The following is a 14,760-nucleotide window of genomic DNA, read 5'->3' on the forward strand; positions in this document are numbered from 1 at the left end:
GGACTCCTTGTTAAGCGCTTTGAGCACATTCAGTATGTGGATATCGCGCTATATAAACGCTCAAATATAAAAGCTCAAAGTTCAATCTTGTAAAGAGCACATATGAAATATTTAGTAAAAAGCTTCTCTTCATCAAAAGGTACCACCCTAAAATCATAGAAAATGATACATATCCATCTAGCTTCCCCTTAACTTAAAGAATAAACTTAACCAAACAAGATCAGCTGGAAAAAATTTTCAAGCCGGTTTTGCCAGAAAAAGGATATCTATCCCTCTACATTTCAACAAAAAAAAATTTTTTTTTTTTTAATGTGGCCATCAATATAAAAAGCAACAAAGCCATAACCCAGAACAAATTTAGAATATCTGCTCTTTCCAAATGTGTACATAGGATGCAACACCTAAGCAATACAAGAGAAATGATGATACAACACATCTTGATCACAATGAAGTCATCGAGACTGAAAATCAATGTTTGAAATAACCCAGGTTTCATTGAATCCTGGGAGTCACCTTTGACCTGAATATACAAGGGATATAACCTTTTAAGTACATAAAGTTTGTAAAAATAAATGGATTGAATACCTCTCCCCCTTACCAAGTTGTGCCACTGGCACAACGATGTTGGTTAATTTTTGCTTTTTTGTTTTTGTATTTTATTCAATATTATTTAAGCTATTTCATATCCATGTCATTAGAAAAAAAATGTCACATTGCACTGGGGGAAACAGTAATGTCTCAAAGTAAAGCATTCCATTTTCTTGGATGCCATCATGAGAAGATCAATTACAATTTAGACAAAAAAAGGCAAGTTGTTCGGGTGGATGTAAGTGCAATGAAATTGTAGGTAAATATCCGAAGATCAAAATCAAAAAGACATGCCTAGAATATACACACTTAACACACACTTTGGTCGTAAACCTAAAATTGTTAGTGGTTGTATTATGATTGGCTATTTAAACAACAATAATAGGATTGGCCCTTAACCTCTTTTTGACTGGGTTAATGAGTCATCTCCCCACCTCACCCTATCTCCCCCCTTTTTGGCGTACAGTTGGCAGCTATGCAATACCAATCTCCAATGACCCACTATAATAATAATATAAATTCTCCACCTAAAATTAAATCACTTCATAACTATCAATCAAGTAAATTTTCATTGATACGTTTTAAATCTTGGCAGAGGCTTTAATAAAAACCTACCATGACCTGGCTTTTAGAAAGCCATTCCATAGAGTAGACTGACATCAAGTTGGTCACCTTCATCCTCATGCTTTTTGCTTTGTGAGATGTCTCCATGGGTTGGAAGGAGATGCGATCATCTTCACTCCTCTTTGACTCAAATAACAAACACAGGTTGACATAGGTTTCTAAGCAGCTATCTGTCCAATTTTGTGGTGCATCAACAACTAAATATTGAGAAAGTTGAAAACAAGATTTTAGCAAGGAGAAATAGAAGGGAGGAATTTTAAAAAATGAATGAATATTACTATTTTGACAAAAATAATTAAATAAATCAGACCTGCCAACTTTTCAAAATGCCAAATAGGGCATTTTAGATTAATCAAACTCGAGTCTGTCACATACTGACAACTAAGAACAAATTCAATGGGCAAAAACCGACTTGCCTGGACATCCTGAAAGGTGTCCGAATTGATGTGGTTCAGTTCGTTTTGACCAGATACTAATTTTTTAAAAGAATACCAAGTTTCCTCTAAAATGTTAATTAAGAAATCCAAATCTGGGGGGGGGGATCAAAATTTGATCAAATGTGGTTCTGAAAAATATTGTTTAAACCAATTAAATGAATGTGAGGTTTGTATTAAATCTGGTAGCTCAACTGACATATACATATTATATCATACAAAATAAAAGTCATATTTAAAAAAAAAAACTCACTGTACTGAATGATGAGGTGCATGAGGAAGTTCATCATGATGGAGAAGGAAAAGTCCATGCAGACCTGTGATAAAAACAGAATATTGATCAATCATTGAGGGGAAGAAAGCATTTCAAAGAAGCAAAAGAATGAATGCTTATCTTACCTGAAATCTTTCTAAATTTGAACTAAAAATAGGAGCTGAATGAATGAGTCCAAGAAAAATAAATAAATAAACAAACAAACAAATGAAAACCTTTCTAACGGAGACTCGGAAGTATTTAGACCTGTAAATGAGCTCTATAAATATTGACTGAAACTGAGACTCTTCGTAATTCGTCGTAGCGGTAAAATCCAAAGAATCAAAATGAAAGGTAAACAGCAAGCTCACTTGAGCAAAGCAATGGCAGAAAACTAAATTGCGAGGGAATTAATTAGGCTACTTACCATTGTTCCTTATAATTAGGTACCCAATCAGTGAAGAAACTTAGAAACGGTCAACCAGTTTGTTTACAACATGAGGTAATCGAGATGTGCTTGTAGCAATCATTTAACTTTCGATTTGAAGGTGTCTACATAACGAACTTTCGGTGTTTCGAATTTTTCTTTCTCATACTTTTCCTGTCCTTCAAGTAAATGTGGTCAATTTTGGCTTAGACAAAACAGTGAAATTTATCGCTCGGCGGCTCAGTTAAAATTGGCTACGACAGGTTTCGAAAGTGAAAAAATAATTTCACGAAGGCTGTGTGAAAATACACTGGGGTGTGTTCAGACACGGCAATTCTAAAAAGCGTCGCTTAGCCTTGGCAATATATATCCATCATTAATATAAACGGCCCATGAGCTATGCGTGGGGCCGTGGAACATTCCTATTCCTAGTTAACTTTACAGTCAATCGACTACGATTCATGAATTCTTTCTTTAATCATTTCTTTCTTCCCTTTTTAAAAATATTTGAATTTGACGAATTGACTGATTTCAGTTAATTGACTGAGAATTTACAGGTCTAAGTATTGGATCATCCAAGCTAATGTCATGCCGGTAAAAGTTTAAATACAGAATTTTTAACCCAAAAAAAAAAGTATGATCAAATCTGTATTAACCTTTGATAAAAGATTTAAAAACATTTTTTAATGACTCATTTCTTTTCGTTGTTTACTTAGAGACAGTTTTTCTTAAAGTAAAAAAAAAAAGAGAAAGAAAAAAAAAATTTTTTTTTCTTGCTAGATTAGTTCAACAACAAGTCCAAATCTGGAGGAAGAAAAATCCAGATTTGAATACAAATGTAATGTAAATCCTCTTCCCAAAAAAACAAAATGTACCATTTTGGTCAATATAAACCAGAGGTCTGAAACCTTTCTAGCTTCACCCCATGGCATAATTATTACTTAACTCTGTCATCCAAAGGAAAAGAGCCTTATTTGTGGGTTTAGCTAGTAGAGAAAAGAAAAGCAATTTGAGCTGCAGATATGTAAACTCGTCTTAAACATGTGATGAATGTAGGTACAAATTGTATAATCAAAATAAAACAAATAAAACTGTCATACATTTCTCTTGATTGGGACAGCAGCAGAGACAATAGAGGCAAATAAAAACGTGACCAGTCCTGGTCATTAACCCTATGACAATGTCCACTTTCCTCTCATTCTCACCCTCCCCCAAATAACAACAACACAAAAAATTATTTTCTAATTTTAAAAAGTGTCGTTATGTGTTAATTTTCTTGATTTTGATGGATTGGAGATTGTCTATATATCAAAATTTTATTTATTCAAATCAAACTCACATTATGATTTTTGATGCATGTCATGAAATCGTCCATCAAACCCTGAAAGAAGACATCATCTGGTCTAGGTCCCCGCGTCTGTCCATTCATATACCAGCTTCCACAAGCCTAAACAGAAAAAGACATGAGGAAAAAATTAAACACATACCATCTCATTAACAGAAAATCTGTATTATAATCCTACCAAGGTATAAGAACTTGGAATTAAAAAAAAACAATTTGCATCCCTTTAAAATCTGACACAAACTGATGATATTCCATTCCCCTATAAAAACAGTTTGCATTTCAATTAAAGCCTGAAAAGCAAGATAACACTAATATTAATGTTGTACAAATACACACTGAATATAGATTGGACGGATATAAAAATCAATAAGATTAATAGCTGAATGAATACAACACATTGTAGTAACATGGAAAATTCTTCCGAATTTGTCCTGAAAACTTCTCAAATTTTGACTGAACGGTAAAAGTGGCAATTACTTTGTTGTTTTTTGGTTTGTTAATCATAATGAAATGAAATCTGAGGAAAAGAAAAAAGACAGACAGATACACATAAGAAAATGAAACAGAGAAAAATAAACAATAAATATGAAACAAAAAGAGAAAGAAGGAACAAAAGAAAAAAATAGAAGAAAAATAAATTGAATTTTTAAAAAAGAAAGAAATGTAAATAACGAAAAACGGAAAGAAAAAAATAGTGAATGACTAACTGATAATCATAAATTTTAAATTTCATACTTTATTACAAATAAGAACAAAAAAGTAGAGGAGAAGAGTGATGTCCAAATTAGGTCTTATGATAAGCATTGATATTTTAGTACTCACAAGAGCTGAGTCGAGAACCTTAGAAAGTTGTTGCAAATGATCAAATCCACTACTGGATAATTCTACAACAGGATTCAAACTGTAATCAGGTTTCCGCAGATAATCACTTGGGTACAGATTACACGACTTGAAATTGCTTGTAATCGCTATCTTTTCAGCCTCGTTGATAAGGACCCTACGGAACACATCTGAAAATATATGCATTATTTTAATGTTCAAGTTTCTCTTTACATATCCATTAAATTTTGATTAAAAATAAATTTATTTTCTAAAGATTTACAGCAGAAAAGGGTCTAACCTATTATTAACAGCTTTCAGGTGAAGAAACACAGTATCACATTTAGAATGAATGAAATGTGTCATTATTCAATATAGCATGAAAGGGGAAAAAAATGTTTTCATGAATAAACAATTATATTGTCGAGCCAAAATTACATTGAAGGCATTGAGGAGATATTGTAAAAAGCTTGCTCAAAATTTTTTAAAAACAACAACCAAAAAAAAAACAGCTGGAAGACAACTTGGGTCTTATGTGGTGTTGGATAAATAAACGAAGTACTGTGAAACACATCCAGCATGCAAATAAAGATTATAAATCGAATTTTATTCACAGTTGAAAATGATATATTTAATACTTTAAAAAACAAATTAAAAACAAACAAAAAAGGGATAAGGAAATTGTTTAACTCACCAGTTCCCAACTGAACCTTTGCCCATTCCAGTATTCTGGTCATAGCAGCCTTTTGAGCAATGTCTACAGCAGTGTTTCGGATGGATTCTTCCATGTGTGAAGCCAAGAAATGAATTAAGCTTGGCAATTCTTTTTGGAACACTCTGTATTAAAATATGTTTTTTTTTTAATGTAAGCTTTCAAGAGAGAAAAAATTCGAGAAGGGGAAAAAATTTAATGTATCAACCCAATCTACCTAGTCTTGACTCCCTAAAAAATATGTATCCATCAATTGAATGTGTATAAGTGGTAAGTTTGATTGGCCGTATGAACCCTCTTTATTTGTTGTCCTGTAAATTAAATTACAATACCACCTTACAGGCGTTATGGCTCGTATCAGTTGTGAAGTGTTGAGCACATTTAGTGGATATTGCTCTATATAAAGCTTAGGTTTTGTTGTATTTTATTTTGTTTTGCTTTCTTTTCTCTCATCACTTCCAAATACTTTCTTCTAATTCCTTTCATTTTCAAAATCTCAATTCATGATTACATGAGAATGACCAAGTCTATAACAAATCATACTGATTAAAATTGTGTAACATTATTTAAAGAGTTAGAAATGATGGATATGATAGTGGTCAACAACAAAATAGGTATATAATGTTAAAAGACCCAGAGATGTATTCAGAAAGTAGGGGTTGTTGATTAATCACATTTGAGGTTTCACAAACCATTAAAGTAAAATTTTATAGAAAAACGACTCAGTAGGTAGCGAATGTTGTAAGCAGCACTATGAAATATTATGTGCAGTGGATGCACAATGGGTAGGGAACTGGACAGACACCTCAGACTGTGAAAGTTTCTTTCCTAAATTTGACAAACTGGCTTACATCAATTTATTGAAATCAAGTGAAATCAAGGCAACTATATCAAGTGAAACAACATGATTGGGAATTTAATGTCAAAATAATTTTAGTCCTAAAGTGAAGCACAAAGACTTACATTGCTCCTGTTTGGTAAAAGGCTTGCTTTAATGCATGACTTAACTTGCTAGCCATAACAACTGAGTTGGCAAGAATATGACACTGTTGGATAAAATTTCAAAAAGTAATGTTAATAAAATAGAACAACTTTAAACGACAAAAAACAAGAGAAAAAAAATTTAATGTTTTTTAAAAACACTTTTCACTAAACCCCAATGAAAACATTTTTAACCCGGCCATTAGAACTGGATGTATTTCCATTGAGAATTCAAATTAGGCTGGTAATAAACAAAGGAAATCAAGGCAATGTAAATTCATAAAAGCAAATTTGTGGAAATGTAAAAAATAATTTTATATTTAACTTTTTGTCAGATGCATTTTTGAAAAAGGATACGGACACACAAATATGACAGAAAATTTTGAGTATTATTGCAGTTACAAATTCAAGTGTTCTCTATGAAAGTCATGGTTTTAACACACTACACAACTTGCCTTTGAAATGAGCCATTCATTAACCATAACTTAAATTCATGTTTTTTTTCCACCTGAAAATTGCTTATGTATTGACTTTTCAAATAATCCATTGTGACCTTCTTCAGAATGACTAACAAAATAAATATACAGTTTGTTGTTTACGTTGACATAAAACTTTTTTACTAAAAACATGATTATGGTTTATGTATTATAAAAATATTGTCCTGAGACAAATGTAATATGAATGGACTTAATAAAACAGACTTAACTGGAATTATGTGATTCATGGAGGATTTATACTAATAACAGTATGTTACTGTTACCAAGGGAAAGAATAGGAGGATTCCAGTTGAAATAAAAAACTTTTAAAATACTAAATCTTTTTCACAGAAGAAAAAATTATGAGAAATCGAGCACAAATGAACTTTTACAGAAAAAAAATTGAAATAAAAGGAAACAATGTATAAATTTACATCAGTCTTCTATCCTATAGTCAATACTTTTTTTTTTGGCAAGTCGTACAAGGTTATCTGTAAGATATATCTTTATTCTTTTTTTTATTATTATTGTGAAAGTAGTGGTTTTCTATTCTTTTTACTAACATTTGTTAAGTTTCTAAGTTTTACAGTGTTTGTGACACATTTAGGTCAATTCGGTGTCAGTAAACAGATACAGATATAGGGAGATGGAAGACACAGCAAGTGACCTCCTGCTCACCATGGGAGGTTTTAAAAACTTTCAAATCAATTGCTTTAAAATAAAATAATTATTTTTTTTTAATTGACCTCTTGCACAAAATGAATTTAATTTTAATAAAATGTGAGATAATTTTTAAAAATCAAATAAACCATTTCGTCAATTTTTTCATACCTTGATGCTATGTATATCTTCCCCTGCATCCATGTTCATGAATTTCTTTCGGACTTTGGCCCTTGCCTCAAAGACAGCCAACTTGAGAAGCGTGTTCACTGTGTAGTCCTGCACTTTCCCACACATCAGGTCAACTGACTGGTAAATGCAGTTGCTTAGGTATGGGTGGCACTGTTGGAAGTTGGCAGTCAACTCGTCCTGAAACAGTGTGAAATCAAAAATTGAAGAGAGTAAAAAAGTGCTAGAAGACAAAGAGAATAAAAAAACTTTGCAGTGATTAGGATTCAAACCCACAACCCGACTGTTACGTCAACTCCGCCTGGTGACAAGAGGGGTGCTCTGCAATTGCCACCATCCACATTTAATTTCTTGTTATTATTAACATAAGTGCCTGTTCCATTCATTTTTCTGTGAAATCAAGGCAACTATAACAAGTGAAACAACATGATTGTGAGATGATCTATTATCAGGGTACAATAAATAGCAAAGACGAATCCTGAGCCAAGAATGGTTATACAAATTCAAATCTAAATTATTCAAAATGAGAAAGAAATTTGTATAATTTTGTTTATTATTTTTCAATCTTTTATTTGAATTTAATTCTTTAAATTTTTTTCTTCTCCTTTCTATATTTTTCTTTTCTTTTTTCCTTCCAATGAGGTACAGTAGTAACCGCCTTAACAACCAACCTCTGGGAGAAGCAATAAAGGAGGTTATTAGAAAGGTATTTTAAATAGAATTTTTTATAACACAAGAATAGCGTATTAATACGCAAATTAAGCTATACAAGGTGGGCCATAAATTCCAGCCACAAATAATAATACTAAGAAATATATCAAAATATATCCACATACAAGACATTGATAAAAAAAAACCCAAAAAATAATTGATAAAATCAATCTGTGCTTTAATTGAAAATCTTACCAGACACATCTTATTAGGTTTTGAAGGAGGTTCTCCATCATTACTTTGAGCAGATTCATCGCCAACTTTTACAGTTTCAATACTCTGGCTGAAATGTAAAAAATTAATTATAAAAACTGCCATTAGAAAACAAGCTTTAATGTAGCTTTAAACTAAACAGTTTTCTGTGTGTGCGTGTGTGTGTGTGTGTGTGTGAGAGAGAGAGAGAGAGAGAGAGAGAGAGAGAGAGAGAGAGAGAGAGAGAGAGAGAGAGAAGAGAGAGAAGAGAGAGAGAGAGAGAGAGAGAAAGAGAGAGACAGAGAGAGAGAGAGAGAGAGAAAAAAAAAAAAGAGAGAGAGAGAGGAGAAGAGAGAGAGAGAAGAGGAGAGAGAGAGAGAGAGAGAGAGAGAGAGAGAGAGAGAGAGAGAGAGAGAGAGAGAGAGAGAGAGAGAGAGAGAGAGAGAGAGAGAGATCACTGTTAAAGCTCTTGCAATGAAAACAATTCAGTCTGTGGGAAATGATTGTTTGCTCAGGTTGCACTTGACTAAACTTAAATTGAGGACTGATATAATAAAGAAATGAAAGATAACTTGTGAATGTATAATTAACAATCATGATGTCGACTAAATGAAAGACTGAATGTTATCAATACATATGGGGATGCACACACACACACACACACACACACACTGTATAAAAACCCACCTTTTATCGTCAGTCGATATCTGATTGCATAGAGACAAACGCAGCCACTGACACAACTCATCTATTTCTTTATCTCTCTCTTGATGTGGAATCAAAGTAGAGGCAGGCATAGGCTTGGACGATGAAGGAGTTAATGGCACAATACTTCTAACACTTGGTGGCTGGTTTTGATTTAAGGCAAATAAAACCAGGGGAATATGGCCAGCATCTGAAGGCAAATTTTATTTATAAATGATCAGCTTAAAGTATATTCATTCAAACATCTATTTTCAAATAATTGCATAAGCTGTACAGCCACATCTACAACAGAGAGAGATAGAAAGAAAAAAAAATTTAACAACATGAGTGACACAAAGTAACCAATATATTATGCCTAGTAAGCTTTTCTTCAGTTTTAAAACTTTTATGATCTTATATCTTTAGCAACCAAGAACAACTTATTTAAAGTTGAAAACAGAAAATAGGAAAGAAACTATTCCTTTTATTAAATACTTACTCAGGAATGGACAGCACCAATATAGCAAGTTTGATGTGACTAGTCTCTGGGTATCCTGAAAAACAATTCAATGTGCAAATAATAAATATAAACGACATAGGAAGGATTGTGAGCCCTAAAACCAATATGAGAAAGTTCAAAAATTATTTATTGTAATATTAATTGAGGTTTTGAATAAGAAAATTTATCTAAATTAATTTATGATCTATTAATTTTCTACATTGATTAAATTTTCAAGTTTAATATTTGTAATGTTAAAAACATTGACAGATTAAATGTTATGGTGTATATTTTTAGATTAAAAAAAATAAATGAAAATAATAATTAATAATCCCACGCTCTGAATATATTTCCACTATTATTTATAATCCATAAATTATGTTTCAACTTACCAAAGTTTTTGTCACAGGATGCGATGAAAGAGAAATATTCTGTGGTTCATGAGACTGGGTGTAAATCAGACCAGTAGGCAAATTGGGATTCTGGAATTATTTTTTTTTAAAAGGATGAATGATTGTAAAGATAAGGATGAAATATGAATGGAATACAATGCATTTGTAATCAAATTCACATAAACTGTTCGGATTTTTAGTTGTGTCAAATTTCTTGAACTATATTCCCAGATCTTTGACCAAAGCATTGTGTTGCTTTTATCATTTTTCATTTTTTCTGCATTTAAACAGTTTATGATCAATTTCTGTTAAAAAATAAACAACACAAGATTTGGTTGATAAATAAAATGAAGAACAAGAATATAAAATTTTGGTCGGGGGCTGTTAATCAAAATTAAGGAGAAAATGTTAAAAATATTTTTGGAACAGTCAGATTTGAAACCGAAAATTATATTTCAAATAACACCTTTAAGGAGCTATCTCAGATGGTGTATAAAATATGATAAATCTCCTTTCTTTTTCATGTTCAGCATAGTGTTTTTCTATTTTGTCACTAATTTTCAAATCAATTGCATAAACAAAAGGTTAACTAGTCACTTAATTTATTTAAAGAGCCTTTTTAAAAAAATAAAAGTTATCAGTATAATGTATCTTTCTTAATCCTAAGTCTGCGAATTAATGTATTCTAAAAATAAAATCTTCATAAGTACAAAATTATCTTATGCAAGACATAAAGGCATAATGCCTATACACTCTGTATTTTGATATTGTACGATAGCAACACTTACCTCAAACAACCAACTTATACAGGACGTAATGAGCAGTCCAACGTTGTTGTATCCTTTGCAGAAAAGATTCATCCATGCATGACTATTGGGGGGGGGGGGGGTGGAAGAGAGAGAAATGCCAGAAGGAATTGTGTGATAATTTTCATTGTTATGTATATGTTAAATAATCATAATTTGATTTACCACCTAAGCAAAGCGTACCTATCAGTTTATTTTCTTATTTCACTATCAGTTGCCTTAAAAAAAGAAAAGAGCTTGATCTGTTATAGAATTAACTTTAAAGGCTTTTGTTCAGTCATGAATTTATTCATTTCTAAATCCCATTTCCCTCCAATTTTAAAAATTGTCCAGAAACATCCTAACACTTCCCACACCCAAGACTGAAATTTTACAGATCTGGTGATTGAGAAAGGATCTTGTATAACAAAGAATGACAAATCTGTACTTATTTTTATTCAATGAACACTATTTTCATTTATTATGTGATTTCAGTATTCTCTATAAATGCATAATGAATGTCATAATGTGAAAAGTTTCATTTCTTTTATACTTGAATCATGAATAAAAAATTTGTCAAATTCAATTTTTCCAATTTATATTTAATGTGGCAACTCGTATCCCTTAGTTTATATGATATTTCTGCTTTCATAACAACAAATTATGAATTAAAAAATAAAGGAGAGAAGAAAAAATGAAAAGAAATAAAGAAGAGGTTATAGTTGCATTACATTCCAATCAACTGCTTTTCTTAAAAGTAATAAATCCTATTGTAATTAGTTACAAACAAAGATCATGTAATTTAAATACCGATGGATTAAACACAACTGATCCATAATCTGGGAGTAAACAGTCACTTTGGAAGCACCAGCATCCATCAGTGAGAGATACTGAATAATCCACGGGACTGTCAAGCAGAGATGACCTTTCTCAAAGGCAGTCTTCAATAGCATGTGTAAAGGCAAAGGAAGAGGTGTCTGTCAATAAAAAAAAAAACAGAATTACAATACTAAATTACAATAAGAAGAAAAAAAAGATGAAGAAGAATAATGATATTAATAATAATAATAATAATAATAATAATAATAATAATAATAATAATAATAATAATAATAATAATAATAATAATAATAATAATAATAATAATAAAAGCAGTCCTTCAGCATTATAAGGCCTGTGGATCAAGATTTATCCCCATTTCTATAGTATCAAAATGCAGTTAAAATTGTTTGCTACCCTTTGAAAAGGATGTTGGTCTATCAAACAAACAGAAACAATTATTTGCTAACCTTTGGATAGGACAGTGGTCTATTCTTAAATTCTTTTTACCCGATCTAACAAATCCAAAAACAAGTGACTGATGGAAGAGTAAAAAAAGGGGTCCGAAATAATCATTTCCATCTGGAACCAATACTGGTACCTTTGATTGTGAGGTAGGAGTTCTACCATTACAGCTGTCAGGACCCAGAACACTGACTATCATTTTCCAATTTCAGATTCATGATCTAAACATGTTGAGCGTGTGCGTGATTATCTAGAAAGATTTCAATTCAGATATATTGCTAAATTGTGAGGTTGTAAGTGAGATATAGCACAATATCCACTAAATGTGCTCTAAACGTTTTGAAATGAGTCCAAGTCACCTAAAAAACTTAACATTCATGATAAAACACAATACATAGAGGTGCTAATATGATTTGTTACCAGCCTCACTGCCTCACATAATCATACAACAGAACAAATAAAGCTGCACCGTGATTGCACTTATACCCAGATGAGATAATACAATGGTATGAATTTGAGTATATATTGAATGAATCTTTTTTTTTTTAAAAATCACAACCAGTGAAGGAAAAAGGGTTTAACTCAGATAAATCGTGGTATAGTGCAATCCAATCCCGAACATAGAAATTAAATATTCTAAGTGGTTGACGGTACAAATATAAAAGCTCAAAGACTCACCATCTCTCTAACAGTGATAATGTAGTGACTTTCCTCCGGGGACAGGTCTTCTGCACCAGTGTATGGATCAAAGACTAGATAACCCAGGAATTTGGCTAGGATGCAAAGGCGATATACAGTTGTTGTGAACCTTTCACAACGCTTTGGGGTCTGGATTTCAGATGAATAACCACAAATAAAATATAATTGATTGAAAAAATGTGCCTTCCTTCTTAATTTCAAATTTCAATCATTATTGCATTAAAAACATTTTTTATCATTTTTATTCTTAAAATTCCAAAAGTGGACAAAGAGAAGGTCAGTTTAATGTTATAAGATTTTAAATGCAAAATTGTATATTGATTATCACATCATGATGTCATATAATGTACAAACGAAAGACATAATCTACAAATTATCTTAACTCTTGGTCTTTTTCATTTCTGTGGCCATAACAGCTTACCTGATCATCAGGAATACAAATAGAAGAATGTAGATCTTTCAAGTTTTCAAAATCAGAATTATTCAACTGTGGAAAAAAAAATTAATAAATGATTCTCATGCTAACTTTCGACATAAAAGAACTATCATTATTTGTATAAAACACACAATGAAGGGAGCAATGTCTTCTGCCAATAACGTTTTGAATACTGAAATTGTTACAACTTATTTGCTTTGAGATCAGGAAGCATGGACCACCCCCCCCCCCCCTTTTTTTTTTTTTTTAAATTTCAAAGATAGGCTTCCTCTTCAAATTCTCCTGCTTTGCAATATAAAACAAAATTCATTCAAATTCTGAGACAGATGTATAACCTCAAATCTATCATAGCATTATCTGAGCACACAATTTAGGTGATATCTTTGAAATCCATACTATCTTACCTCTAAAATTTTGGATGAAACAACATTTTTCAATATCTCAGTAAAAGAAGGACAACGAATAGCCTTCAGGAAGTCTATAAAAAACAATTCATTCCTGTTCCATCTTGGAGGTGAACCCAATTTCAAAGCACTGTTGTACTCTCTCCACTTTTCATATTGTCTGGATGGTTGAAAAAAAATTTGATTCTTGATAACTTAAGGACACCATCAAGGTTACATGTGGTAATTTAAATATTTCGAGAAACAAGATTGCTTTCTAACTACAGGGGGAAAAAAGTCAAATCTAAATTCTATATCATTTTTAATATTTTGTTTTCTCTCCAAAATCATTTTGAACTGAGTGCAGGAAATGTTTTATGCTTAAGGGGTTCTATCGGTGGAGAAACCAATTTTTAGGAGAGAAAAAATAGAAAATAAGCAATAGAAACATGCCCAAAGAAAGCCCATGGTCAGAAGTGGAGGAAAACACATTTTAAACATTGTTTAGCAATGACTATGAAAATTTTTGTTTTCTATTTGTGTAGGAAATACTACTCTTAAATCAAAGCCCTATCTATCTCCATTGAGTAAAACTCTTTTTGAATTTTGAAAATCCATTAATATATAACAAAAGTTACGCAGTTTCAAAGGTGTCATTTATTTGGATGACTCACAAAGAGAAAAAAATAACGGAAAATATGGGACGCTTTTTCTGCGTTTTATTCTGGTTTGTGGCTCTATCTCGTTTAATATGTGGAATTAGATATCAAAACTTGGCAATTTTATGGCAAAATTATCCGAAAATATGATGGACATCAGAAGAGTTCTAACTAGTATAGTTTTAGAGCTGCATGGCTAGGGTCAACTATAATTTTGCTTTAAGATATACATAATATTGATCATTTGGAACTTTTCCGAAGTGTAATTTTGTGTCTACAACCCATACAAATGACACGAAAAATGCCTGCTAAATTATTATCAATCAGTCCCTTGAGACCATGGCTTATGTTATTTCTAGTATTTATTAGAGAGAGAGAGAGAGAGAGAGAGAGAGAGAGAGAGAGAGAGAGAGAGAGGGAGAGGGAGAGGGAGAGAGAGAGAGAGAGAGAGAGAGAGAGAGAGAGAGAGAGAGAGAGAGAGAGAGAGAGAGAGTGTGTTAATCTACTATCCCTATGACATAACAATGA

The 14,760-nt window shown here is 31.8% G+C and overlaps 1 protein-coding gene across 1 annotated transcript in view; it reads right to left on the reverse strand.

Moving 5' to 3' along the window:
• Positions 1–14,760, reverse strand: part of LOC144962929 (uncharacterized) — a 40,177-nt gene that overhangs the window by 3,172 nt on the left and 22,245 nt on the right. The window contains exons 13-28 of the mRNA XM_078896338.1: positions 13,595–13,754; positions 13,176–13,241; positions 12,734–12,883; positions 11,582–11,748; positions 10,775–10,856; positions 9,987–10,076; positions 9,595–9,649; positions 9,099–9,306; positions 8,415–8,502; positions 7,491–7,688; positions 6,166–6,248; positions 5,185–5,327; positions 4,494–4,681; positions 3,666–3,773; positions 1,900–1,963; positions 1,204–1,409 (exon numbers count right to left, since the gene is read on the reverse strand). Of these exons, the coding sequence (XP_078752464.1) occupies positions 1,204–1,409; positions 1,900–1,963; positions 3,666–3,773; positions 4,494–4,681; positions 5,185–5,327; positions 6,166–6,248; positions 7,491–7,688; positions 8,415–8,502; positions 9,099–9,306; positions 9,595–9,649; positions 9,987–10,076; positions 10,775–10,856; positions 11,582–11,748; positions 12,734–12,883; positions 13,176–13,241; positions 13,595–13,754 (2,056 nt within the window). The remainder of the gene's footprint in view (positions 1–1,203; positions 1,410–1,899; positions 1,964–3,665; positions 3,774–4,493; positions 4,682–5,184; positions 5,328–6,165; positions 6,249–7,490; positions 7,689–8,414; positions 8,503–9,098; positions 9,307–9,594; positions 9,650–9,986; positions 10,077–10,774; positions 10,857–11,581; positions 11,749–12,733; positions 12,884–13,175; positions 13,242–13,594; positions 13,755–14,760) is intronic.

Source organism: Berghia stephanieae, chromosome 1 (genome assembly GCF_034508935.2).
Source record: "Berghia stephanieae isolate SIO BIC M18660-M18661 chromosome 1, UCSD_Bste_1.3, whole genome shotgun sequence".
Lineage (NCBI taxonomy): Eukaryota > Metazoa > Mollusca > Gastropoda > Nudibranchia > Aeolidiidae > Berghia > Berghia stephanieae.